Here is a 27,153-nt window from a genome sequence, read left to right on the forward strand (position 1 = left end):
GCTCTGTTTAAAGAAAAGCAATAATAAAATGAAGGAGGGAGGGAGAGAAGGGAAGAAAAACAGGAACTGAGATGAAATATCCTAAAGTTATTACATAGCACTGAATTTTTCTCATCTTAGAGATACTTGAGATTTCTTTTAGCCTTATGTGTGAATTAAGATCCCCTGGAGAAGGAAATGGCTACCAATTCCAGTATTCTTATCTGGAGAATTCTATGAATAGAGGAGCCTGGGCGGGCTTCAGTCCGTGGGGTTGCAAACAGTCTGACATGACTGAATAACAGGAACTACTAAAAAGGGTATCTAGTTTCCAAACAAATCAATTGAGAGTCTACCTAGGTTTAAAAAAAAAGTTTCAAAAAATGAGAGGTTTAGAAACTGTTTCTTAGCTCTTCTTGAAGAAACTAAACTCAAAAAGCAAAACTGAAACCTCCTAGGACTTCCCTGGTGGTACAATATATAAGAATCTACCTACCAATGCAGGGGATCTGGGGTCAATCCCTGGTCTGGGAAGATTCCACATGCCGAGGGGCAACTAAGCCTGTGTGTCACAACTACCGAGCCCGTGCTCGAGAGCTCGGGAGCCACGACTGCTGAGCCTGCGTGCTGCAACTTCTGAAGCCTGTGCACCTAGAACCTGTGCTCTGTAACAAGAGAAGCCACCACAAGGAGAAGCTGGTGCAGCACATGAGGAGCAGACCCTGCTGACGGCAACTACAGAAAGCCTGCATGCAGCAAGGAAGACCTAGTACAACCAAAAATAAATACAAAAATGGAAAACTCCTGGATATAATGATTAGAAATATGCAGGGAGACAAACAGGTAGAAGCTGGTGAAGGCACGGATTACTAGTTACCTTAACTCAGAAGGACTGCTAGCCCAACCAGGGCCATGGCCCAGGAAAGCCCTGCAAGGGAGAATCACGCCAAAAAGCAACAAATGACACCTGATATCAATTACTCTCTGGACGCCTTCTCTTCATTTTAGAAAATGTCTGTTGAGTACAATTTAAAATCACTCAAGTGTCAAATCTTAGGCTGTTCCAGGTGAGTTAACTGAGACTTCTCTGAAATTCCTAGTAACTACATATTATAAAAATTGAGTCTGGGATAAGGCAAAATGGAAAAGAATAGGAAAAAAAAAGTGTGTGTATGTACATATATAATATATATATACATATATATATATATATATATAAAACTGAGTCACTTTTTTGTATACCAGAAACACAACATTGTAAACCAACTCTGTATCAAGTTAAAAAACTGAGTCACACTATTAACCATACATCCCTGAGTGGCTCAGACTGTAAGGAGTCTGCTTGCAATGCCAGAGACCTGGGTTTGATCCCTGGGTCAGGAAGACCCCCAGGAGAAGGAAATGGCAACCCACTCCAGTATTCTTGCCTGGAGAATCCCCATGGACACAGGAGCCTAGCAGGCTACAGTCCATGGGGTCGCAAAGAGTCAGACACCATTGAGTGAGAAGACTTTCACTTTCATTAAACCATACAGCCCCTTAATCAACTACTTTTTGTTCCCCAAATTGACATTCAGTACCTTAGAAACTTGGAAGAAAAGCTATGACAAACCTAGACAGCATATTAAAAAGCAAAAACATCACATTCCTAATAAAGGTCTATACTCAAAGCTATGGTTTTTCCAGTAGGTATGCATGGATGTGAGATTTAGGTCATAAAGAAAGCTAAGGCCAAAGAACTGATGCTTTCAAACTGTGGTGCTGGAGAAGATTCTTGAGTGTCTGTTGGACAACAGGAGATCAAACCAGTCAATCCAAAAGGAAATCAGCCCTGAATATTCATTAGAAGGATTGATGCTGAAGCTCCAATACTTTGGCCACCTGATGCGAAGAGCCAACTTATTGGAAAAGACCCTGATGCTGTGAAAGACTGAGGGCCTGAGGAGAAGGGGGCAACAGAGGATGAGATGGTTGGATGGCATTACCAACTCAATGGACATGAGTTTGGGCAAACTCGATGAGATAGTGAAGGACAGGAGAACTTGGTGTGCTGCAGTTCATGGAGTGGAAAAGAGTCAGACATAACTTAGCCACTGAACAAGGAACAATCTTAGAAAAACTAAATTTTCACATTCTAAAAAGGACAGAAAGGTCAGAAACCTGGTTATTATAGGAGAGTTGTGTGCTCTTAGTTTACTGGGGAAGTCAGGATGAAGAGGGACCACTCCCATGGCAGAGATGGCATGCTCCATGCCCCCCCACCACCACCTTTCTCCCTCTGCACAGGAAGTACCAATCATGCCAGCCTCAAAAGGAGGAGAAAGGATGACACTCCAATGCTGGGTCTCCCTGGATTTGGCTGGGCAGCTTGAGGAGAGCTTTACTCCCTGCTGAAGTGGTTTTATTATGCTCTTTTTCAAAGCAGGAATAGAGAGATTCAGGGAACCTGGCACTTTCCTACCTGATCATTGTTTTTTAGAAGATAAAACTCGGGCATTTAAATGGGGATTTAGAAGAGGGTTCTATGGTTATCTAGTAAAGACCACTCTTAGAGCTGGGAAAAAGGAAAAGTGATCCTAAATGACCCCAGGTTGATTTACTCTTTCTCTAGTCTCTGACTTAGTGTCACAGGGAATGCTTCATTTATTTTTTGAGGAAGACAGAATTGTCTGGATGTGATGGAAAATGTTCATTACGTAACGTGGATCGCTCTGATCTTCTGAACCACCCAAATAAGCAATTACCTTGAGGAATCCCCAAATAAAACCACAGTATGAATTCATGAATCAAGAAAGTGCAGCTAATTTGCATAATGAGGCTTTAGAGAATGAGGAAATATATATCTGATACAATTCTAAAAGTATAATCCCATCATTTACTGAGCAAAAACAGAGGAGGAGAGCGAGCGAAATGGCTTTGTATGATCTACTTTTAGCATACAGTTCAGCTACACAAAATATAGTCACAATATTTCCTATACTACTAAGACACATCAGTATAATAGAGAAGGGAAAAGAAAACAGGACTCAGATGGAAGGAAACCAGACAATAAAGCAGATGGATTGAGCTCAAGTCCACGCTAGCGCAGAATGCAATTAAACAAAGGCTAATTAAACAAAGAATATGGTTTTATTAAAATCACAATGGTTAATAGCCTAGGTAGACCCGCTAAATTCTTCACCATAAAAACTGTCCCAGGTTTACAGCCCAAATTAAAAATGTAATCTCACACTACCAGAAGTATGCCTTTAAACTGTTTCTAAGATAGCAAAGAAAATAAATGTCCCAAAAATAGCATCAAAATAAAAGGAGGTACATTAGATTCCTTATATGCATTGCACATAAAATTTTTTTAAGTAATCAATGTCTCTACTTTTTAATTATTATTTCAATCCCAGGATTTGAAAAGCAAAGCAAAGTACTATTACAAGAGAATGGGCTAATGATAATTCAAAAATTATGGATTACTGCATTTTTTAGCTAACAGGTTAAAAGCCCAGGGATTTGATTGATGATCCTTGGAAAAAAAAAAAAAAGGAGGGGGCTTCTTGGTGGCTCAGATGGTAAAGGATCTGCCTGCAATGCAGGAGACTTGGGTTTGATCCCTGGGTCAGGAAGATCCCCTGGAGAAGGAAATGGCAACCCACTCCAGTATTTTTGCCTGGAGAATTCCATGGACAGAGGAGCCTGGCGGGCTACAGTCCATGGGCTCTCAAAGACTTGAACACGACTGAGCAACTATCACTTTCATTAGAAGAAAAAAAGACCATTTGTGATTTTCTTTGTTCACAACATGCCTTTCCTACCACCTGTAAGTGGAATTCTAGTTTCCCCATGACCTGCTCTGTTGGGCTGAGTCTCTTTCTCCACTGAATCCTCAGGACACTGGGTCTAGACTCATTTTACAATGCATCACGGTGGTGCCCAAGCCTCATCTCCTTTCTGGACCGAGGTCCTGGAGGACAGGCTCTGAGGGTGATTCCTGCTAGATGTCCCCTGGTGCCCAGCCCTTGCTGGGAAGCCCAAGCGACCTCCTGCTGAATGAATGCAGGATTAAGTGAATGCGTATCGTCACAAATGTCTACCTGGCAGGCGCTATCCCATTTCTCCACATTGCATGAGCACTGTGTTGTTTCTTTTGGTTAACAATATAGACAAACTGAATTAAGTGATGTTTCCTACAAAGATTTTTTTTTTAATTTAGTATGAGCTAAAACTGTGATGAACCACTGAGACCAGAGTAGCCTCAAAATTATCCAACTGACTATACTGTGGAGCTCTGATGAATCCACAGGAGCCAACCCTTGGTAGAGGTGCACTTCCCCAGGTAGCCACAGACCTTGGAGCCTCATCTGCTGCGTGCTCAGTCATGTCTGACTCTGTGACCCCATGGACCGCAGCCCACCAGGCTCCTCTGTCCGTGGGATTCTCCAGGCAAGAATACTGGAATGGGTTGCCATCTCCTTCTCCAGGGGATTTTCCCAACCCGGGGATCGAACCTGTGCCTCCTGCACTGGCAGGCGGATTCCTTACCACTGAGCCATCAGGGAAGCCCCAATCTGGAACCACTGTTAATTATTTAGATATTTGCCTCCTGTCATCCCACCAACGACCATCTTAGGGCTGAGAGTACGGCTCACCTAACCATGGTGAAATACAGGGGAGACCCTTTCTAATTGACTCTAGATGAGCCAGGCCTGACACCTGGGTCTGGGAGACTCCACTTTCATTAAGTAGATAGTACGTTCACTATAGAAAGAAGTTATGAGTGACTAAAAGGGCTAATGTGACCACCAGCTTCCACTTACAGTCATCATTCCCCCATGTATGAAGTGTAAACAGTACCTCTGATAGCTTACTCAGATCCTAAAAGAATCTTTGCCAGAGGAGGGGACGAGAGGGGGAAAGAGTACAAACGAATTCCCTGCTGTGTTCCATGTTTTTTTAATCCTCTCTGATTGCACTGAGAGTCTAGAGAAAATTAACTGGGAGAAAAGATCATGAGCATGTTAATAACTCCAGTTTATTCTGTTTAATTATTATTAGGTTGAAAAGTAGTTAAGGCCTAACCCACTCCTACACAGAGCATAAAGATCTTCCTGAGGCTCGCTGCCTTGAAGAACTGAAAGAGGCTGAGGCTCAGAGGAAGAAGGGGCAGGGAGAGAATTGCTTTAGAGACACAGAGACCAACAAGGGGTGTGCCAGCCCCCTGCTGGGTCATTAGCCTGACCCACAGCTGTTAACTCCACAGGGGGTGCTCTGCCACTATCCCCAAATCCCACCCTACTGTGGACCAATTTGATAATGAAGAAACAAAGCGCCAACAAAAGCAACCAACAGAATAGGATGGCCAAAAAAAAAAAATCATCCTGCAGCAAACAGATCTCTTCAATGGATTTGCTTTGACCCCTTCTTTTACAAGCAACCCCACTGAAAATAAGCTAGAACAAAGAAGATTCGTTATGCACAGCCATAAAGATCTCCAGGGCACACCACATCCATAATTCATGATGCAAACCCAGCGCCTTCAGCATCGTTTATCCTTTCAATATTTTAAAGTGGTGAAAGGTTGCTGGATATTTATAAAGTCGCTGATTCTTACAGGATCCTTCCAAATTGAGAAACAAATGGGGAACTTTATTCTTCTGCAAATGACATTACTTACAAACCTAAGACTATAAATCTACTAGAATTCACTTGGTATCCATCATAGGAGGGTGACTAGACAGCCCTCGTAAACCAATTAAGCCAGCAGGCAGCGTACACATACCAGTTCTGTTGAAATTAATCGTCTCAAATAGCTTCTGCTTTCTCTTTTAAAAATGAATGCCCCAGCTTTCTTCTTATTACAGTTAAAATCCACCCCACCCAATACAACCAGATCAAAGAGACATGCTTTCCTCCTCATAGACTGTAAAAGTGAGGCCCAGAGAGCTACTTAGCTTGCTCAAGATCTCCCAGCCAAGCAGAGAAGCCCTCATTAACGTCCTGGCCTGTTTCCTTCATTCCCAGAGACCTGCCTGAGAGCCTGTATCACATAACACAGAGTCTGAATGACCTCAAGCGTGATCCCCTGACTCTAGTCCCGCTCCATTCAAGTCCATCTTCCATGCCGCTGCCCTGAGTGGTCTTACAAAAACTAAACTGACACTTCACCTGTTTGACCCTTCAATACGTCCTTCTCATCCTAGGAGGGGGAAAAATCAAATCAAAATATTTCAGCTTTCTATCAAGCTGCCAAAAATTCTGCCAAGAAGTTTAGCTAATCCGGTAGACAGGCCAAAAAATATTGGCATGCCAAGTACACTGATAAGTAAAAGAGCTGACTCCTCTTCCCCATTCTGACTCCACCGCACTTTAATGGACCTGGTGGTTTGCACAAAGTCCCCTGTCATCACCTCCACTCAGCTAGAGACCTGCTCCCATCCATCCAACCCTACCCACAAGCCCCTCCCATCCTCAAGCCCCTCCTGGCCCCTGAAGTCTTTTTATCCCAGTATTTATCGCAGCACTGCAACTGCCCGTTTACTGCACGCGCCACTTTCCTAAACCACCGCTTCTTCACCCTGGGCTTCCCATCACCTGCCTTATCGTCATGGCAGAGTCCCCGTTAGTGCATAGAGTCTGACACTGCAGAGTTAGACACACATCTTTCACATACGTTATTTCATTTTTCCATTCAACCAACTGCCTGTTTTTGGCAGGTGGGCCCTGCCACGTACTGGGTGCACTTGGCCACATTCTTCGGCAACCCCCCCTTCCCGACCCTTGTGCCTCGGTGTCCCTCCCTGTAAACAGGGATCACCAGTTAACATTTACTGAGCATTCACTACATGGTAGAAACTACCCTGGATCCTTGTCGTGCATGAGGTCATTTAATCCTCACAACATCTGAGGCAGCTGAGCAAATGCTTAGGAAGTGTCAGAGTTATTTTTTCTCATTCACAGATGAAGAAACTGAGGTTCAGGGTGGCTTCCCCGAGGCACGGGCTTCTTTCCTCCCTAAACCACTGGCTTTAAAAGGTAAAAGACACAGGCCTCTTTTTTCTCTGTTGCTGGTATAGCTTAACACAAGGAAGCTGCATGGCAATATGCATATCTAGCTGTGGCTAAAGGGACATTCTTCCAATGTCACCCTCCAGCAGAAGCTATTTAGACTCCTTGGGATAAAGATCTGTTCCGTTAGAGAAATTAGCTAAGTCGGTGGAGGAGGAAGTAGAAAGGCATTTGAAGTAGCACACACCCAGATTTCAAGCATTATCAAGTCATCAGCACGATGTGAGTGCCTGCACCCTTAGAAGGCAAGAGAGCGTGTTTGCCACATGCATGTGAACAAAGCTACCGAAACGCCACCAGATTCTTGAAAAGCAAATATTTGTCTACAGCCAGAGAACCAGGATTCTTTTCTAACAAAGAACAATGTACAGCATTCTAATTCCAGACTCTTCCTCCTGCTTTACAGTGGGCTCTGATTTCAATGGAGACTTCCCCCCACGAATAAATGTGTCTTGAGTCCCAGATGGCACAATGAATCAGAAGATTTATGGACTGTAAAAAGGGATGACACGAGTGGTCCAACCTTCTTGGAACACCTGGGGCTGTGTATGCAGCAGCTTTTCAGTTCCTGGAGACTGTCACCTATCTTGCCAGCTCCACAAGAGAATTTAACAGCCCTGGTAATCGACAAGACGCGACCATCCCTGCTATTTGGACGAGCTTTGAGTGCTGTGCCCCACCGCACAGACAAAGCTCAGATGCTTCAACAGTTTTCAAGAAGCGGGTGAGAGGCGAACACAGACTCTGTGGGGCTACCGGAACACCTGATCCAAAAGCCCCAAAGGCAAATTCTTGAAATGACCAAACAGAACACTAGGGAATTCTCCTCCTCCCTACACCAAGGGAATAAAGATGGAAACAAGGCATGGGAGGATGCACATTACAGTATACAGTAACCAGAGGGCCAGCACGTGTGTTCTTCCTGAGAAGGAGAAAAGGCATATGTAGTGGCAGAGGCTTAATAAAAGAAATGAATTTGAAAGAACACCTGCCCCAAGCTAAAGCAGGGCACAACCAGGGCCGTGCCAGTCACTAGCCATCTGGGGGTGAGTGGTGTCAGCAGAGGGGACACACGCATCCTCCTATGGGGCCTGGCATATCATTTTTTTGTTTCTGTAACCTGGACACAAAATGGCCCAGCTCTCAGCAGACCAGTGAGCTGTGTGGGGGCATCACAGTGTTCTAGAAAATTTCATATCTCACTTTTTGGCTCTTCCCCAAGTGATTCATAAACTTCAGTCCATGGGTTTGCAAAGTGTTGAACACGACTGAGCGACTGAACAAGTGATTCATAATCAAACAAGCCCCCTAAATCAAAGACACCCCAGCTATGCCATGTTGATGTGCAGCTAAGGTGAGCCAAGGTCATCGCAGTGAATATATACGCTTCAGTGAGAAAATGTGGCTTCCTTTTCCCCACCATGCTGTCTGTACTGAATCAGACATTTCCTATAAGAGGGAGGATTTTTAAGACCAAACACTTCAATGAACGCTGTGTACAATCTCTTTTCTCCAAGAACCTGACTGGTGATGATTTTGTTTGCTTTAAGCAAAACATACAACTAAACAGCTTTTAAACACATAAGGCACTCTACCAGAATTTAATTGTTTACTGTTTTCCCACATCAAACACATTTTAGTGGTCTGGGTTAGACCCATTCTTTATTCATGACACACACAAACAGTTTGGATAATCTCTTAAATTTTGGACCCCTACTAGTCCCAGGACAAAATATCCAGGCACATCTCTGGATAACACACCAAGCTGAGGGCAAGAAAATACAATGGTATGGAACTCTGGGGCTAGTTACAGGGCACAAGTGAAAACTGCTCCGCGGGCCTAGGTGCACTGGCCTTTAGACGGTAGTTGGGGTAGAAAAGTAGAAGCAATGTTTTGAGCCAATGAGATATGGTTTATTATCCATTATTTTTCATTAACATCCCCCATCGATGCAGCACTATTCTTGCTGCCACTGTCTTATTTTGATCAGTGGTATATTTATCTGTAGACATGCAAGATTTGTAATTATTGCAATGTCTAAACATTACATCACGTTATAATGGATGAATTAAGCTGGTAAATGCGTAATTACATTGCAAACAATGGTATTCCAATAGGCATCACAGAAGCCAATTAAAAAGATTACCCTCATTTTAAATCACAGAGTTAAGTTTTTATAATTCCCCAGCCCCCAAGTCCCACCATGTGACTGAGAGATTTGTCTTTTTCTAATTGCATCTCGACAGTGTCCTGAGCACAAAGAGGGATCACCACCCCTGAAGGAAATAAAATTGAGCATTTCCCAAAATTCTGGAAAGGAAGAACTTAGTTTAAAAACTATAAAATAATCTCAAAAGAATCAAAGGTCTGTCAATCTATTGGAGAAGGAAATGGCAACCCACTCCAGTGGTCTTGCCTGGAGGATCCCAGGGATGGGGGAGCCTGGTGGGCTGCCGTCTATGGGGTTGTACAGAGTCGGACACGACTGAATCGACTTAGCAAAGAGTACATCCATTGCTAGAACGTTATGTACACACACACACACACACATAAGCACAATAGGTTTGTAATTGCCCATATGGAAACATGTCCAAAATATATTTTAAGTGACCAAAAGCAAGGTGCAGAACAATGAATACAGTATGATCTCTTTCAGGTTAAAATATATGCAAATACATGTTTTATCTTCCTTGAAAGCAGTAACTAGAAACAGTTTAAAGATAAGAAAGGGGGCTGAGAGGGCCTTTTGCTGTTGAATATGTCATCCGTCTGCAGGTATTACTTTTTTATTGGAAGTAGAGGTTATATAAGAGAATTATGGTTCACTGTGTGGTCCCTCCTATTAATTCTCTGTATTTAGAAAAATAATAATGGTATTTCACTTAATCACAAAAGTGAAAGTGAAATCGCTCAGTCGTGTCCAACTCTTTGGGACCCCATGGACTGTAGCCCACCAGGCTCCTCCAACCATGGAATTTTCCAGGCAAGAATACTGGAGTGGGTTGTCATTTCCTTCTCCAGGGGATCTTCCTGACCCAGGGATCGAACCAGGGTCTCCTGCATTGCAGGCAGATGCTTTACCATCTGAGCCACCAGGGAAGCCCTTAATCACAAAGGAAGTCATCAATTCATTGTATTAAATTAAATTTTTTAAAGATGGAAAAGGCAAACAAGCCAGAAAACAAGACCTTAAGTACAATGGGCTTTAGGGCAGGCCACCCCAAAATACCCCACAGTGACATATAATTTTGAATTAAAGTTACTTAAGAGACAGCCAATGCAAGGACACTCTGACCCTCCTTTGTCCTTCCTGAAAGTAGGATATAAATCTCCCAGGTGAAAGGTGCCCACCTGTATTAGGAGGTAGAGACATTCTGATCACCGGAGATAGGGAACTCGGGGTAAAGAAGATATATAAACAAACTCTACTTAGTTTCATCATGAATTAGTACCAAAGCCGAAGCTTGTCTTGTCAGTTCTTCACAAATTTGTTTCCTTGTCTAAAAAATATAGAAACAGCCAGCTTTGGTTACCTCTTGGATTCCATATCTATAAGATCTCTGTCCTTATGAAATTAAATTTGTTTTTTTCCTATTAATCTGCCATGTGTCAATTTAACTATTAGACCAGTCAAAGCAACCAAGATGAGTAGAGGGAAATGTTCCCTTCCCTGACAATTTGACAGACAAAAGGTTACCATCCTTCATATATAGAGTTAATATAAACTGAAATCTGTGATTATAAGAAATCACTGTGATTTTTAAAAAAAATATCAATTATCAATAAGATGATCCCAAAAGGCATGATCAGACAATCCACAGAGAAAGCAACACAATAGGCAACATTCATTTAAGAAAATAAGCATGTTCCCTAATTAAAAATCGGATATATCAGTGATATATTGCCTCCCATTCATTGTTAGTGTATTTTTAAGATGATGCCCAATGCTGAGGAAATGCAGTGAAATCAATCTAGCATCCCATGCAGGCAGCACAGTATTTCCCAAATGAAAAGCAACATAGCATGTATCAAACATTAGACATTCTTTGCCTTTGACTCATTGAGTTTGCTTCTACAATTACTGCCCAAATAAGAGCCTTTATAAAGAAGTACAGTCATCACAGAATTACTCATAACAACAAAACTTGAAACTACTAAAGTGTTTAATGGTTAAATAAACAAAGGTAAAAATCTCCTTGATGTACTATTATGCAAGCATTTATAATTACCATGTAGCTACTAATAATATGAAACCATACTCATGGTAGCCTAGGTTAAGAAAATTGTTATTTACACAATATGATTATCACAATTATCACTAGATATTTTAATGGGCTTCCTTGGTGGCTCAGATGGTAAAGAATCCGCCTGCAATGTGGGAGACCTGGGTTCAATCCCTGGGCTGGGAAGATCCCCTGGAGGAGGGCATGACAAATCACTCCAGTGTTCTTGCCTGGAGACTCTCCATGGACAGAGGAGCCTGGCAGGCTACAGTCCATGAGGTTGCATAGAGTCGGACACAACTGGGCGACTAAGCGCAGCACAGACATTTTAATAAACCTAAAGGGAAAAAGATGAAAATAAATAGAGCAAAATGTGTAATTATGTTAGATACCAACATGACTATATTTCTTCCTCTTCACACTTCAAGATTGTAAATATTTTAATAAGAAAAATGCATTTTGAAAAGAGCATGAATATAAATCACACTGTACTATGCTCCTATGAAAAAGAGGAGTTTTATCCATAAGCTGATCTAATTTCCAAATAGATCTTGAGGATTTCCAAGTAGATCTTTTTGGAATAATGGTAGAAACAGCAGAAGCTAATACCAATGGGATTCCTGCCACAAGTCAAGTGTCATTCAAAGCATTTGACTTGTATTAACTCAATCTGCACGGTCAGCCTGTGAGACAGAAACTATTATGACACCCAAATCACACAGCTACCAAGTGGTGGACCGAGGATTTGAACCCAGCAGAATCTCAAGAGTCCTTACAAATAACTGACATAATACATCCATTTTAAAATGCAACACAAAATTCCAAGGGTTTCAAGTCAAGATATTAAGAAAATATAAACAAAATTAAAAGTTTTTTTAACATCTTGCACTTCTTAGGATTTCAATTAAAATGTAACTAAGTGTATTTTGATAAATTGAGAGGCACAGGGAGACACACTCCAATGGGGATATGAAGAAAGGTGCAAAAAAAATGCCATCACAGAGTGATAAGTGAAATCCGAACAAATGAAGGGCATAAAATATGCTACTCCATAAGTGCAAAATTATTTTTAAAGATGGTATTTTCAGTCAGTCTGCAGTGTCACAAGAAAGCCTGAAATAAAGACAGGAAACAGTCCACAATAAAATGTTAATTGTGTTACAGCCAAATTTGCCTTTATCGCAAGATCTGTTATGGTAAGATTTCAAGTCAGGAAAATCGGTGTTCTGGATACATTCCTAGGGATCACAGAGGCATGTGGCCATCTGGCTGGGGGAACATCCAACGTCTGTGTTCTCTCTGGACTCAGGCACGGAGAAAGGGGCCAGGGGCACGCCTAACTGGGGATCACACAGGACAGGTGCTCTGTCAGCCTGACAGTGACTATGAGTCTGAGCAAATCATCTGAAACTACTCTTAGGTCCTCCGAGCCATAAATCCCCTCCATGGTCTCAACAGAGCCCTGTCGGATGGACAAGGAATGAGCTAGGGCTGCCACTGCTAATTCGCTTCAGTCGTGTCCGACTCTGTGCGACCCTATAGACGGCAGCCCACCAGGCTCCCCCGTCCCTGGGATTCTCCAGGCAAGAACACTGGAGTGGGTTGCCATTTCCTTCTCCAAGGCAATTCTCCAAGGCAACCTCACTTTCACTTTTCACTTTCAGTGAAAAGTGAAAGTGAGGTTGCTCAGTCGTGTCCGACTCTTCATAACCCCATGGACTGCAGCCTACCAGGCTTCTCCGTCCACGGGATTTTCCAGGCAAGAGTACTGGAGTGGGTTGCCACTGCCTTCTCCACGAGCTAGGGCAGTGCTCCCGAAACTCTAGTTCCTGGGCCAGCAGTGGCCAGTGGCAAACTCTGACCAGGCCATAAATAAAACTTAACAGCAAGAAGCCTCTTCTTTATGACAACTGCTAACTGCTTTTGGGCACACACACCCGCCCCAAGGCATTGCCTGCTAATCTATCTGAATGCCCTCCACCTTTTTAAGAGCCTTTCTAATTTAAAATACCCTTTCCCACTTCTCCATGGCTGACTGGGATGGGAAATCTTGCACTGAGCTGCAGTGCAGCCCTTTTAGGAACCTCTCTGAGACCTCACCTGTCCCCAGTGCCTGACCATGACCTCTATTGACCTCTGTGCAGCAGGTCTATGCTTTATCGGACCCCAAATGTCCAACACTGAGACTGTGGCCAGCATGCAGTAACACAGAATGGACATTTAGGAAAGAAGAGGACAGAGGTGAGTCTGTGGGTCCTGGGGGGCAGTGGGTAACCCAACCTCGAGGAGCAGGGCGGGACAGTGGGTTGAAGCAGAGGTCGAGGCTGAAATCCCAGGGTGTTCTAATTCTAGGGAACCCAACCCTGTGAACCTCAATTTCTCCCCCTGAAAGTCAGGACAATGATAATACCAACCCTCTAGAGCTGCTGGAAAAATTCATTGACATCACCCATAAGAAGTACTTCGCATGGTCTCTAGAACATAAGAGGAACTCAAGAGTGTTACTGATTCTCATATTTTCTCCCAACCCTGTAGCCCCAGAGTGACTGATGTGATGATTAATATAACCACTACCTCTATGCCATGAAAAATAAGAATCCCCTGGAAACAACAAAGTGAGGAGTCAAACAACTGTACCTAAGAGAAATATTATGTTTTTATTTTATATTTTCCTTCCCCATTAGCTTTTTTAAACTTGTTCGTTTCAAAAAAAAAAAAAAAGGGGGAAGGAAAGAAAAGAAAGGGAGGCTTGTTCTGCTACCCTCAAGTTCACTGCTACTGTTAAGCCAGTACTAATACAGTGTCAAGATCACATGCTTCATTTCGGAAGTGGAGAAGATCTAGGAATGTTAATTCTTTAAATTCTGTCAACATTTAATAGCCTAAGAGTAGAAAACCACCCCAACAAAGCATTCCTTAACAAAGACATCTCCAAGCAGCAGCCATACATTTATAACATGACAGTATCCAATTTAATTTAGACCGTCTTTGGAGGCGGTTCCATGCAGTCTTTGGGGTTCAGAAATCACTGCTGATGTCATTTTGTCTCAGAACAGATGCAAATCCACAAATGACTCTGAGAAATGTAAACGATTCCTGAAAAGGGGGCATTTTTCCCTCCTCAAAAAAGCTGATTCGTTTTGGAAGTTTTGAGAAATCCTCAGATACAATGCCTTTTCATTTTTCAGCATCCTCTCAAGATCTGTCTGAGATTTCTTGCAAACAAGTGACCTGAACTATAAACAACTGCAAAGAATGACTATGTCAAGCAAATTCAAAATTATACCCAAGTTATCCTCCATATGACATTTCCTTCTAGAAAATAAAAAGCCAGTGTTGTTTAGTCATTCCTCAAACATGCGATGAAATTTCTTCATATATGATCAGATTCCACATGTACAAAAGTCAACAATTACACCAACTGAAATCCCATCTTGATTCCTCATGACCAAGGCCAGGTATTTTTTTATTCTAAAAATCCTAATTTGGCACAAGACATCCATATACAGCAGGTACCCAACAGTGATTGATGACAGCATCCAGCTCATAAATTTATGATACACTTGTCTGTCTTTGGTAACGACCTAATTTTGAATTAATGTAATTCCCATCCCCTTAACCCTCATATATGCCTACAGCCTTGCCAATCCTGCCAGAGCCCTACTCAAAATCTATGTGGGGGAAAAGCACCGTCCAGAAGACAGTGATTACATGGTACTTATGTGTGCTTCTCTCCTGCATGTCCTTGGTGTGCCCGTCCCCCGTTAAATCACACATGCACAAAACAGACCAGAAGGTTTCTCTAGCATCAACACTAAGGAAGAGAACTCTCAAGGCAGCCGTGCTAAAAGATGTCCATCAGTGTGGCATCTCAAGGCCCAGCTTAAGAATCCCTTCTCAAGTCCTGCCTTAGAAAGACAGTTGCCACAAAGAGCCTGGCAAAAGAATCCCAGACCATTCACCCCAGGAAGGAAGTTGCCAACCTCATCGGCTCCTTCCTTCCAGAAACATCTGCCTTACAGTTGTGGCTGCAAGGCACTGTGAATGCACTAAATACCAGGGAACTGTTCACTCAAAAACAGTTTATCTCAAATGGTATAGGTGCTCTTATTTGCAAAACAGAAATAGAGAGACAGATGTAGAGAACAAACATATGGACACCAAGGGGAGAATGAGGGGTGGGGTGGGGTGGGGTGGCATGAATTGGGATTGATATATATATACTATTGATACTGTGCATGAAATAGATAACTAATGAGAACCTAGCACAGAGAACTCTACTCAGCTCTGTGGTGACCTAAATGAGAAAGAAATCCAAAAAAGACAGGATATATGTATATGTATAGCTGATTTACTTTGCTGTTAGCAGAAACTAACACATTTAAGGCAACTATATGCCAATAAAAATTAATTTAAAAAATAAAATGGAATATAAGCTATTAAAAAAAATTGTTCATCTCAAGCCTCATTCTAGATGCAAATGGGCACTGTTGTTCATGGTGTCCAGATATTATTGATGTGGCCATGCTGAGACATAGGTTTTGCTGTCATCACAGTAATTTTACTGCAGAGGTGACAGGGAGACCTGTGACCTGTTTTGCTAGGCTCATGAGTGAAAGCTGGATGGAACAAAACTTTTCAGTATTAGAAAAGATGAAGGAACAATCTACCTTAGATCATTTGCCAAAACAGCAAGGTACTTCCTACAACTTCCAGGGCCCTAAAGTAAATTGCATAAAGAAACTGGACCCCAAAGATTACAGATGGAGAATTTTGCAAGCAATTCCATGTTCAAGTGGAGATCAAACAAGCCCAACTCAAAAGAAGTGTGGGTGGACTAAAAGCTTTTGTTATCTTAGCAAAAGCTCTCTTTAAAAGGGTTATCTTGAAGACAATGACCCATACATCGAGGAACCAAGGTGATGGGCAGTAGAAGGAATCATGTCAATTCTTTAAATACTTTGAATATTCTTTAAAAGTATTTAAACACTTTAAATACTTTTGCTGGGGTTACTCATGATTTTTTAAAAAAATAAAAACTATATTGTTTTTAAAAATGGTTAATATCACATATGTGAATTTCACCTCAATAAGAAGAAGAAGGAAGAACAACAGGACTGGACTCAGGAAGCCAGCCCACCCAAAAAAGCAGAAAGACAGACAAGAGCAGTCTTGATACAACTTAACACAACTTCCTTTCTCCTTCTCGACCTTCTCCCACCCACCCTTGTGCGCAGATTTGCAAAAGCAAAGGAAACAGCTGGTACGGCCCGGGTGCCTAGGACTGCCAGTCCAGAGCGGGAAGTTCCTTCCTGAGGCGGTAAACCAGGCTCCAGGCTTGCAAAGCCCATGCAAACCTCTGCGCGATCTCACCAGGACCCGAGGGCCTCTCCCCTGCTCCTGTGCTCCCTGCTCTGGCTTTCTTTCTCCTTCTGTATTCTCTACTTTTTTGTAAACAGACAGCTAAAGAGAAAGAAGTTTGTGAATGGCTTTTCACTAATTTACCCTTGGAGAAACAAGCCATCATTATTTGCATCTAAGAGATTAGGTTAAGGAAGGACAAATGAGAAAATGTTTTCTTGCTTTCAGAGCCAAATATAAAAATAACTTTATAAGTTTTCTCCTCCCTTTCCACAAATAAGTCAGCCCTGCTGGCAATGGTGTCTGGGAGTCGTTACCATAGCCTGTATGTAGCATGTGGGAACCAGCGCTGCCTTTGTTACAGCCAGCAACTCTTCCATGGTCTCCTCTGAACTTAAACCAGCAAGAACGCTGGAAGGAGCTTCTGGAAATCAACAACACTCCGAAGAAGGCAAAACAGCAGGTACCCACGGCAAACCCCTTCTTTCCTGCATCACCACCATCACACCTTCATTCATTCTCCTTACCATTTATACTTTCCCACATCTACAGGACAATGTCACGGGAGGGTCAGGGGCTAGTTAGAAAGGAAGAGCTATGATACTGGAGGGAGGGAAGCACCTACTGCCTCAAAGAGAGTGACTGCAAGATCAGGTGGTAGAAACTTTCTGAGGCCAACGTCCACGCTTCTGTCACTTCCGCATCCTGATAAGCTGCCCCTTGACTGCCCTTCCACCATCTCTGTAAGGATCAGGAGGATGGACACAGAGGGCAAGGACTGATGTGCCAGTCCCGAGGGAAAACTATACATGCTTCTGAAAGTACACACTTTGAGAAAAAGAACATCACAAGCAATCTACAAAAAGCACTTGGCCGAGGAACCAATTAAGAAACACTAGAATTTCTTGAGTTTTTGAAAAATAACCAATCTGCTTTGAGTCCCTTCTACCTGCCCAGCCCCATGACAGGTACCACCTGGGGAGCAGTGTGCCATCACATGAACCATCAGAAAAGTGAGGGTATAACCACAGAACAAACTGCCATGCTGTACACAGAGAGGGCCTTGACGGCTTGACAAAACATGTCATTCACAGTCATAGAGAACGAATATATGGATATCAAGGGGGAAAGGTGGGGAGGAAGGAACTGGGAGACTGGGATGGACATATATACACTATGATACTGTGTATAAAATAGATAACTAATGAGAACCTACACTATAGCACAGGGAACTCTACTTAATGTACCGTGGTGACCCGAATGGGAAAGAAATCCTAATGGGAGGGGATATATGTGTATGCACAGTTGATTCACTTTGTTGTACAGTAGAAATATAACATTTTAAAGCAATATACTTCAGTAAAAAGTAATTAAAAAAAAAAAAAGACAGGTCATCATATATATTTGGAGGATATCTGAGATGCCTGTCAATCACTCTGGGTTCCCGAGGCCATACGGTCTTGAGGCATAAGCCAGGACGGGAGGGTCAGCTTCATGAGTGCTGGAGCAGGACTGGAGAAGGCAGCCAAAATGGGGTCTCCCAGCCCTCCCCTCTAAAGTGAAGGTAGCCAGCTCGAGAGGACGGGAAACCCAACAGCAACCAGCACTGGTTTTGCAATCAGAGCAGCTGAACCAGGGGGAACAGAGGCCTGGCTGAGCCTGCCCCAGGCAGAGCCTGAAACACAAACCACCCTCCTCTCCAGCCCTGGGCTCAGGCAGGCCACGGCTGCAGCAGACAAGAGAGGGCAAGAGATGAGGCCAGCACTGGTCCCCTGCTTAAAAATAAAAAACCCTCCCTGATGGTCAGATCCTTAACTAAAACTTCCATGGAGAGAAGCAAGTTAGTAGGTGAAATCAACCAGAAATGCTCACTCCAATATCAGCAACCACCCTCCCCCCACCCTCACCCTCACATTCCCTACCCCCAGTACATGGAGCAGAAGCCCCTCACTTCCTCCAGATGCTGGAAAACAACTACTTTCCCAGACAGTCTCCCGCCTGATGCTCAAAACGACCCTGTTAAATAGACCCTATACATTTTCTAGGTGTCCAGATAAAGTGAATGAGTAAGAACTAAAATAGGTAAGGTTTGGGACATGTACACACTGCTGTATTTAAAATGGATAACCAGCAAGGACCTAGCGTAGAGCACAAGGAACTCTGCTCAACGTTATGTGGCAGCCTGGTGGGGAGGGGAGTTGGGGGAGAATGGATACATGTATATGTATGGCTGAGTCCCTTTGCTGTTCACCTGAAACCATCACAACATTGTTAATTGGCTATAGCCCAATACAAAATAAGTTTAAATAAAACAGGTTGGATTTCCTGGGGAATAAGATGAACAGGTGGTAGAGGATGCACAAAACATCTGTTAACAAATTAAAAAATACTTTCTCTAGGCACTTCTAAACTGCTTGTGCAGAGATGGACTTGAGAGTTGATTCTAGAATTTGAAGGAGAGGCCTCAAATATTTAAAATAATTTGAACACTCCAATGGCCTTTCAAGTCTTTGAATTCTGTTATGCAGGGAGTTTCTTTCTTCCACTGCAAGATGAAGGTTTTGATTTTTATGTGAAACAAAGTCCAAGAGAGTTCAAAGAGGACTCACCACAAAAATAAAAGCCGAGCGGCATCAATATTAATAATGCCGAACTAAAGAGATATTTAATAACCTTTGTAAAATTAAAAACAATGACTAATTCAATCCAAGCAACTAGGTCATGCTCAAATTCCAGTAAATCTAAAAGTGAGATAGAATAAGGCAAGAATTTTGCTTTGCTTCAGTGGTCAAAGTGAAGGGCCCATTCAAGGGCAAGGTCACAATGAGAACACCAGAGGGACAAGTGTGGGGTTGGGGAGGGACGCTAGGACACAGGACAAAGGGAAATGACCACAAGAGTACCACCTGGGAATCTGACAGAGCATCTGAGTATCAAAGGGAGAAAAAACTTCTCATAAAGACCAGTCATCTAGCAGACAGCTCAGAAGTTCTTACAGAAGCCACAGAGCCTCTGGCGTGTTTCCTGCTTGGAGAAAACCAGTGAACAAGCTAACCAAAGAGATATTAGGACCTCCACAAACAGCCACAGAACAAGACAAAACTGAGGGCTTCAGAGAGGTACAGTGTGTAAGAAATTAAACAGGGACAAAGGCACTTGACTAGGGAGAGGCAGCAAGGTGCTGGGCCACCAAGTCAATCAAAGGGATCAAATGTATACACGATCATCTACCAGTTCTCTGCCTACCGCTTTGGGTGGCTTTCCAATTATTCTTAAGAACAACCTTGAATAATTTGGAGAGTAGGATACTTCAGGCAAAATCATACGTGGCCCAAGTTCAACTCACCAAGATGCGTTCTTCCAATTGTAAAACACACAGCATGCTTTCAAACACTGAAATGGATAGCAAAGCACTAGAATCTCACATAGGTAAATATCCCACAAGAAGAAACTTACTCTAGGCCAAGAACATTCCACCGAGTTCCCTCGTTAAAGAGGCTGTCAGGGCTGGCAGTCAAATCAGTATCTGCAGAAGGCAGGTAAGGACTCACACTGACACACAGGCTGCATCCTGGGCCTCCTTTCAGTTTGCAAAAGCCTCTCGTCACTCAATCATTTATTGCCAACGAAACAAACAGGTGATTTCTCTAACAACGTGATTAGATCTTTTTAACAACAACTTTTAAAAACAAGCAGCCAGGGGACTAAGGACTTTCCAGAATACTGCCATTTCTTTTGTAAATCAAAATAAGAAAAGAGAAATCTGGCATTATACTTCCCAAGGCCAACTACCCTAGCGCAGCTCAGGCCAGGAAATTCAGTGTCCTATGGACAGAGGCAGAGCAAAAATGGGCTTTTCACACACAAGAAAGAAAAGGTAAGATAATAATGCAACTTTGTTTCTTCTTCATAATATCAAAGGAAACACTGATTAATTTCCTATTTAATCTTAAGGTCTTGAAGTTGAAAAAACTAAAGAGCCAGTGTTTCTTTCACCATTGTATATAAAATTGTTAGTTTACAAGAGAACTTGACACTGCAATAAAATGTAAAACTAAGTAACCAACTTTTTTAACATCTCTAAAAGCCAAATGACTTCTTAAAGAGAGGAAAGGCTAAGCAGAGAGCTTCCAAAGGTTTCTGCTGAGCTACAATATATTTTAATAAACTAGGGACTTGAGCATATTCTTAAATATATGCATGCCTTCATTAATTGAACACCCAGTGTTAGAATTCTGTTCTTATATCACCTTCTAGCTTTTTATTATTTTAGCTCTTCTAAATCTTTCAGAATTGTGATAAATACTAACAGATGATGGCTATCACAGAAAACTATAAAAGAAGAAAATGCTTTCCCCCCTTGTTTTCTTAATGTAATAAATGTATTATAATCATCCTTTTCCCCACTACTTTACTACAGTACTCTCTGCTATGTTTGGAAGAAATATAGTCCTAAATGAAGCAAAAAAGGTAATTTCTTTTTCTGACCATAAATAAGACAGAAAGGTTTAGTCCATATTATAAAAAAAGCTGATGATTTTTTCCTACTCAGTAAGATACTCTGACAATTTTCAACCATTTAATTGCTTTTTACGTTGAATCCTTTTCCCTACAGATGGATTGTAAACCAGGTGAACCTCCTTTGAAAGACAAAAAGGCAAAACAACAATAGGAGAATGGGGGGGGGGGGGTCCTTTCTGCATCTGGAGGCGAGCTTGTTTGTGGACTTAAAAAATAAAGAGCTGAGGTTAGAAAAAAAATTCAGCCTCATTGTTTACTCTTCAAAGTTCTTGGAATTCCTCTACACAGATCCTTACTTGTTCAATAATTTCTGTCTTTCCCTTTGTTGTTAATAACATCAGTTTTATTAATGTTCCATCTTTGCATTAACAACTGCCTTTACGTAGCTCTTTCAATAATCTGCTCTGTGAATATGTAACCCTTAACCTCCTTCTTCAGTTTAGTGGCACAATAAAGAAGTAGTTTGCTTTCATGCATAAAAGACAATGGCAAACATAAAACTGAAGAGGCTACCAAGTCACAAAACTGATGAGACACTAGATAATACAGAGAATGGAGGCTCAACTGACTGGTAACTGGATATGGTAGCTTTTCTCAAGCTGAAGAATTACACTCAGCCTAGATCTAGGGCAACAGGGAGATGCTACCTTCAGAAATATTGGTGTCCAATTCCTTCCCGATACTATCATAAGCAGCATTCAGACTAGGACAAAGATGACTGTGGCATGCAGTCTTCCATTTCATCACCGCCCCAATGTACTCTGGGGGGGACCGAGGGGAGACACTGGCAATGATGCTATCATTGGGTTTGTCCTTAGGACACTTTGAATGTTGTTAACCAAGCCAGCACCACAAAAATCAGAGCTGTTTAGAGAAGAGTTCCAAATAAATGGACCCATTCTCAGACACTTAGTATACCAATTAACCAGGCTCACAAAATCCCCCTAGTTTTGGAATTCTTCCACTCACCTAAAACATTAGGGGAAAAAAAAAAAAAGTCTTCTGGAAAACACTCCCCAAAGAGAGGGGAAAAAAAACACAAAACTTGTCAGTTTCTTATCCATTCCATTTCTTACAAAGCACTTCCATAAAGCTCCACTCTCTAACACTTAACCAAAACCAGGCTTCAAGATGTCGGTAAAGCACAAAATTACCAGGAAATACCCCCAAAACTCCCCTTAGAGATTTCAGTAATCTTTCATGCCCCAGAGTGTACTGGGTGAAACAGAGATCCCAGAACTGAGTCACGCCTTACAGACTGACATTTTTGTCTTTACTAATCATCATTCACCCTGATTACAAAACATTCTTCTCTGGAGTTTAAGAAAATGGTGCAATAATTTCTACATTATGGTCACAGTCTGAACGTAAACAAAAGAATATGATGACAGATATTTCAAATTTGGAGCACCCCTTGGATATGTGTCTAACAAGCATTACAGCCCATGACTCAACATCAGACACCACCCATCTGCTGTGCAACCCTTTGAAATTTCCTTCCAGGAAAGGTGGACTGAACTGGGAAGACGGAAAAGGTGATCCAAAATGTTTGGACCAGAACCCACTTCAGAAGTCTTTCTTCTAGAAGAGTAGAATCCTAGGGACTGTATTTCATATTGTTCACATACTGACTGCCTCTTTCTGGTCGCCAATTCCCCTCTATTTACCTCGAAAAGCTTTGCTGGGAAGCAGGTGAGATTAAGCAAACAGTCTAACACAGGAGAAACAAACATGTTCCCCAAATGCATATTAAGACACCCCGCAGAAGAACCAGGTCCCTCTGACCTCTTACCTGGGAAAGCGTGTGGATTAGGCGACCCTCTCTTAAGGCACTTAGAACAGAGAATGTGCACGGTGTAGTGCAGTCCAGGCCATTCCTGAAGTAGGACATTCAGTTCCTCTACCAAGGGGGTTATGGCTTGCCATGCCGTCCATATGTTCGGTAAGGATGCGTGGCTGGCAATGGACAGGGTGTCCGGCTGCAGGACCCCCTTGGCAGGTCTGTAGCTCACCACCACCGGGACTTTCCCCCTGTAGGCGAAGATCTGAAGTTTGCCATCCGACCTGTGCACCACGTGGTTGTTGATCTGGACGCTGTAGCGGGCGAACAAGCCGGGTGGAAAGGTGAAGGGGAAACTGTATTCAATCTGCAGCTGCTCAGCCACAAAGGACTGCCCGGCCAGGTTGGTCCCGTTAATCCAGGCTTCCGCATGCGGCACCTCGTTCTGCACGTAGCAGGGGAACTTGTACCACGCCGTGGACCCATTCAGGGGCTTGCCCTTGGCTTTGTTGAGGCAATAACAGAGTCCCATCTTCTCCAGCAGCTCCAGCAGCAGCTGCAGGTCCTGCTGAGCTTGGACGTGAGGCTTCAGCAGCAACCGGATGACGTGGGCTGGCAGGAGCCCGTGCAGCAGAAAGCCCTCCACGTAGTGATGGAGCTGGGTGGCCCGAAGCGCGTCCTGGCTCGGGGCGGGCGGCGCCATCAGCGGGGAGCTTTCGGCCCGGCCCTCGGCCTCGGCCTCGCCGCTGGTCCCCAGGAGCAGCTTGTGCAGTAGCAAGGAAGGGTCCCTCTGGAAGAAGACGTTGAGGATGTCGATGAGGCGGGAAAGGTTGTGGAAGACGTGCTCCTTGAGGGCGGGGCTGTCCTCGAAGTACAGCAGCTTGCCGCTCTCGTGCAGGTAGGAGAGGGCGCTCTGCAGCCGGTCCTCGGTCAGCCCGGCCTGCAGCCCCAGCCGAGCCGAGTCCCACCAGCTGAGCCAGAGCCGCTGCGCCTGCGGGGGCTGAAAGTGCAGCTCCTCCAGCACCTGCCAGGACCGCGGCAGCACGCGGTGTAAGTTGGGGAAGATTTCGCGGTGCTCGGCCACAGAGAGCAGTTTGTCGCGCAGGCGCTGTAACTGGCGCGGGTCCCGGCAGCTGACCGGCAGCACTGGCGAGAGGATCTGCAGCCGGTGGTTGAGCAGGTACTGGAAGTGGGCCTTGCGCCGCCGAAGGTTCTTGTCCGACACCCCGTAGTAGGCCGCGTGAGGGCTGGCGGAGCGGAGCTCAAAGTCCCGGGCCAGCGCCTCGTCCACCACCTGGGCCAGACGGCTCAGCCCCTCGGCGTCGTGCTTCTCCTGCAGGGCGATCTGGCGGTGGATGTCCAGACACTTCTCCTCCAGCTCCTGCTCCCCGCACAGGTCAGCGTGGGTGCCCACGATGCACACCACGGCGTGGGGCACCCGGGCCCCCACCCGATGCAAGAAAGAGCCCACGGTGGTGGGAAAGCGGAGCGGCTCGTAGGTGGCCAAGTTCACCACCAGCACGTACAGGGCCCCTGGGGAGAGGAAGAAGGGCTGGATCACCTCGTAGCGTTCATCCCCGGCTAGGTCATACACGATGAACCGCAGGCCCCGGGACGCATCCGCCGTCCAGCTGGTCACCTCGATGCCCTTGCTCCCGGGAGGCGGTGAAGGCGGGTAGGTCTTCTCCTGGCCCCCTCCTCCAAGCTTCCCCTCCACTCTGTCCTCAGTGAGGCAGTGCCGGAGAAGGGTCTTTCCTGCCGCCTTCTGACCCATCAGAAGCAGTTTGAGGCGCGGCTGGACCGCCGGCTGGGAATGAGCCAGCTCCTTCTGGTAGGCGGCGATGTACGGGATCCCCTTCATACAGACCTCGTAGGGGGGCTGGATCAGAGGGTTGTCCTTGATCTTCCACAGGCCCACGCGGGAGAGCTGGCCAAAGTTGTCTGGCAGCACGGCAATCTGGTTCCCCTGCAGGACAAGCTCCTCCAGGCCGGTGAGCTCGACGATGGAATCGGGCAGGTAGCGGATCCGGTTGTTATCCAGCCACAGGGTGAGAAGACGGCCCAGGCCCGAGATCAGGATGGCACCGAGGTGAGCTGGTTGCGACTAAGGTAGAGCTCCTCCAGGCCAGCCAGGGGCAGCAGGGCGGCCGGGAACTCCTCCAGGAGGTTGGAGGAGAGATTGAGCATTTTGAGTCGCTGCAGGCGGCTGAACTGGGCGGGCAGAGCCCGAAGCCCGTTGTTGTCCAGCATGAGGCTCTCCAGGCTGGCCAGCTCGCAGAAACCGCTCGGCAGGGTGCCAAGCTCAGCCCCACTCAGCCAGAGGATCTTGAGGGCACGCAGGGCACTGATATCCTCGGGAAGGCCCCGCAGCCGGTTGCTGGACACGTCCAGCTCCTCCAGGGCCACCAGCTGCAGGAGCTGCCGGGGAAAAGCCGTGAGCTGGTTATGGTCCACGTCGAGGGTGCGCAGGCGAGAGAGGCCGGCGAAGGAGTCGGGCAGGTGCGCCAGCCGGTTGAAGCTGACGTCCAGCTCTTCCAGGTGGACCAGCGCACCCAGCTGGGCTGGCAGGGCAGGGAGCTGGTTGTGGCTGAGGTTGAGCTTCCGCAGCTCGCGCAGGGCGCCCACCGCCTCGGCGCCCAGGACGCTCAGCCGGTTGTGGCTCACGTCCAGCTCCGTGAGGTGGTGTCCCAGCTCGGCCACTGCCTGGGGCAGCTGGGCAAAGCGGTTCCGGCGCAGGACCAGGACACGGAGGCTGCCCAGCGCCGAGCCCAGCCCGTCGGGCACCTCCTCCAGGCCGTTGTTCCCCAGGTTCAGCACCTCAATGTCCCCGATGTTGGCCGGGAGCAGGAGCTGGGGGGCGTCAGGGGAGTCGAGCTGGTCGGTTCCCGGGCAGCCCCCGGCCGAGCTGAGGGTGAGCTGGCGCAGGTTGCTCCGCAGCTTCCTGGCGCGCAGGGCGGCGTCCCGCCACAGCCTCACCGTCTTCAGGTTCCCGCTGTCCGTCCCTGCCATGGCGGGGCCCCGGGCCGACACCCTCGCGCGGGAGCCCGCAGCTACATGCCGCGCTGCGCCCCGGCGGGCGCCAGTCTCCGGGGCCCTTTCGCTCCCGTTCCTCCCTTCCCACCGGCCCTCGGCAGCCCGCGGCGGCGGGTCCTAGCGCAGCCAGCGGCCGGGTGCCCGCAGCTGGGGGGCGGCGGCGACGCGAGCAGCTCCGTTGGGCGCCGGGCGCACGGCGCGGGGAGAGGCGGCGGCAGGCGGGGAGCGCAGCTCGCATTCTCCGGGCTCCCGGGCCAGGGGCGCGCCGGGGCAGCAGGGCCGCCGCCCGCCCGCCGCGCCGCGGAGGATGCCTGCCGCTCCTCCTCCCACTTCGCCCGCCTCCGGCGCCTCGGGGCCGACTGCCGCCCCGCTACCCTCGCCGCCGCGGCCCCGCGGCCCGCAGCATCGTAGCCTGCGCGAGCTCCACGAGGACGGTGGCGCCCGGCTCCGCCACGGGCATCATGCGGGCGCAGGGCCGGGCCGCCGCCGCCGCCTACTCTCCGCTTCCCCGGGCTCGGGCGGGAGCGCGAGCCGCGTCCCCAGCACGGGGAGGGCGAGATCGGGAAGCAGCAGCGCCGCCCGGCGGAGCGGCCCCACGTGACCGGCGGAGGCGCCGCGTGTTCCCGGCACCGCCCCGGGGGCGGTGGCCAAGGACCGGCGCCGGGTGCGGGCTGGGGGCGCGTCGCCGGTGCAGGCCAGCACCGTGCACAGCGCTGGGCGGGAGATGCCCCGGGTGGGGCCCGTCCCCGCTGCAGATCCGGATCCCTGGGTGCTCCAGCTTGGGTTCGCCTGCGTCCGGCTCTTTGTTGGCCCTGCACCTCTAAGGATATCTTACTCTTTTTCGCTCGCGCGTCGAATCCCTGGCCTCCCTTACTCATCCCTGGCCTCCCTTACTCATCCCTGGCCTCCCTTACTCATCCCTCATCTCCCTTACCTCTTCCACTCATCCTACATCCACACCCTAGTAGAACTGGCCCATGGAGGGCCCTGGGATTTATTGTAGGAGATTAAAAAGACAGTGTGACTAAACAAAAGAAGGAGAAAAGCAGGCAACCATTCATTCACTTGGTAAATATTTATTGAGGCCCTATTTTGTGCCAGATCAACAGAGACAGACGTTCTCCACTCCCCTGGGGGAGGCTCTGAGCTGGATCCCTGCTGGCCTAATTGGAGGGTGAAGCAAGGGGTGCCAGGCATTG

General features: G+C 46.1%; 1 protein-coding gene and 1 non-coding gene across 2 annotated transcripts in view; one reads left to right on the forward strand and one right to left on the reverse strand.

Annotated features, from left to right (window-relative positions):
* Positions 1-26,023, reverse strand: part of MFHAS1 (malignant fibrous histiocytoma amplified sequence 1) — a 112,141-nt gene extending 86,118 nt beyond the window's left edge. The window contains 2 exon segments of the mRNA XM_027530205.1: positions 22,934-25,000; positions 25,003-26,023. Of these exon segments, the coding sequence (XP_027386006.1) occupies positions 22,934-25,000; positions 25,003-25,930 (2,995 nt within the window). The 5' untranslated portion in view covers positions 25,931-26,023.
* LOC113885115 lies at positions 15,721-15,855 on the forward strand. The gene has a single exon (XR_003509154.1). It is a non-coding gene; the product is annotated as a small nucleolar RNA SNORA1 (small nucleolar RNA).
* Positions 26,024-27,153: the final 1,130 nt, after the last annotated feature.

This window comes from Bos indicus x Bos taurus, chromosome 27, assembly GCF_003369695.1.
Source record: "Bos indicus x Bos taurus breed Angus x Brahman F1 hybrid chromosome 27, Bos_hybrid_MaternalHap_v2.0, whole genome shotgun sequence".
In the NCBI taxonomy this organism is placed as follows: Eukaryota; Metazoa; Chordata; class Mammalia; order Artiodactyla; family Bovidae; genus Bos; species Bos indicus x Bos taurus.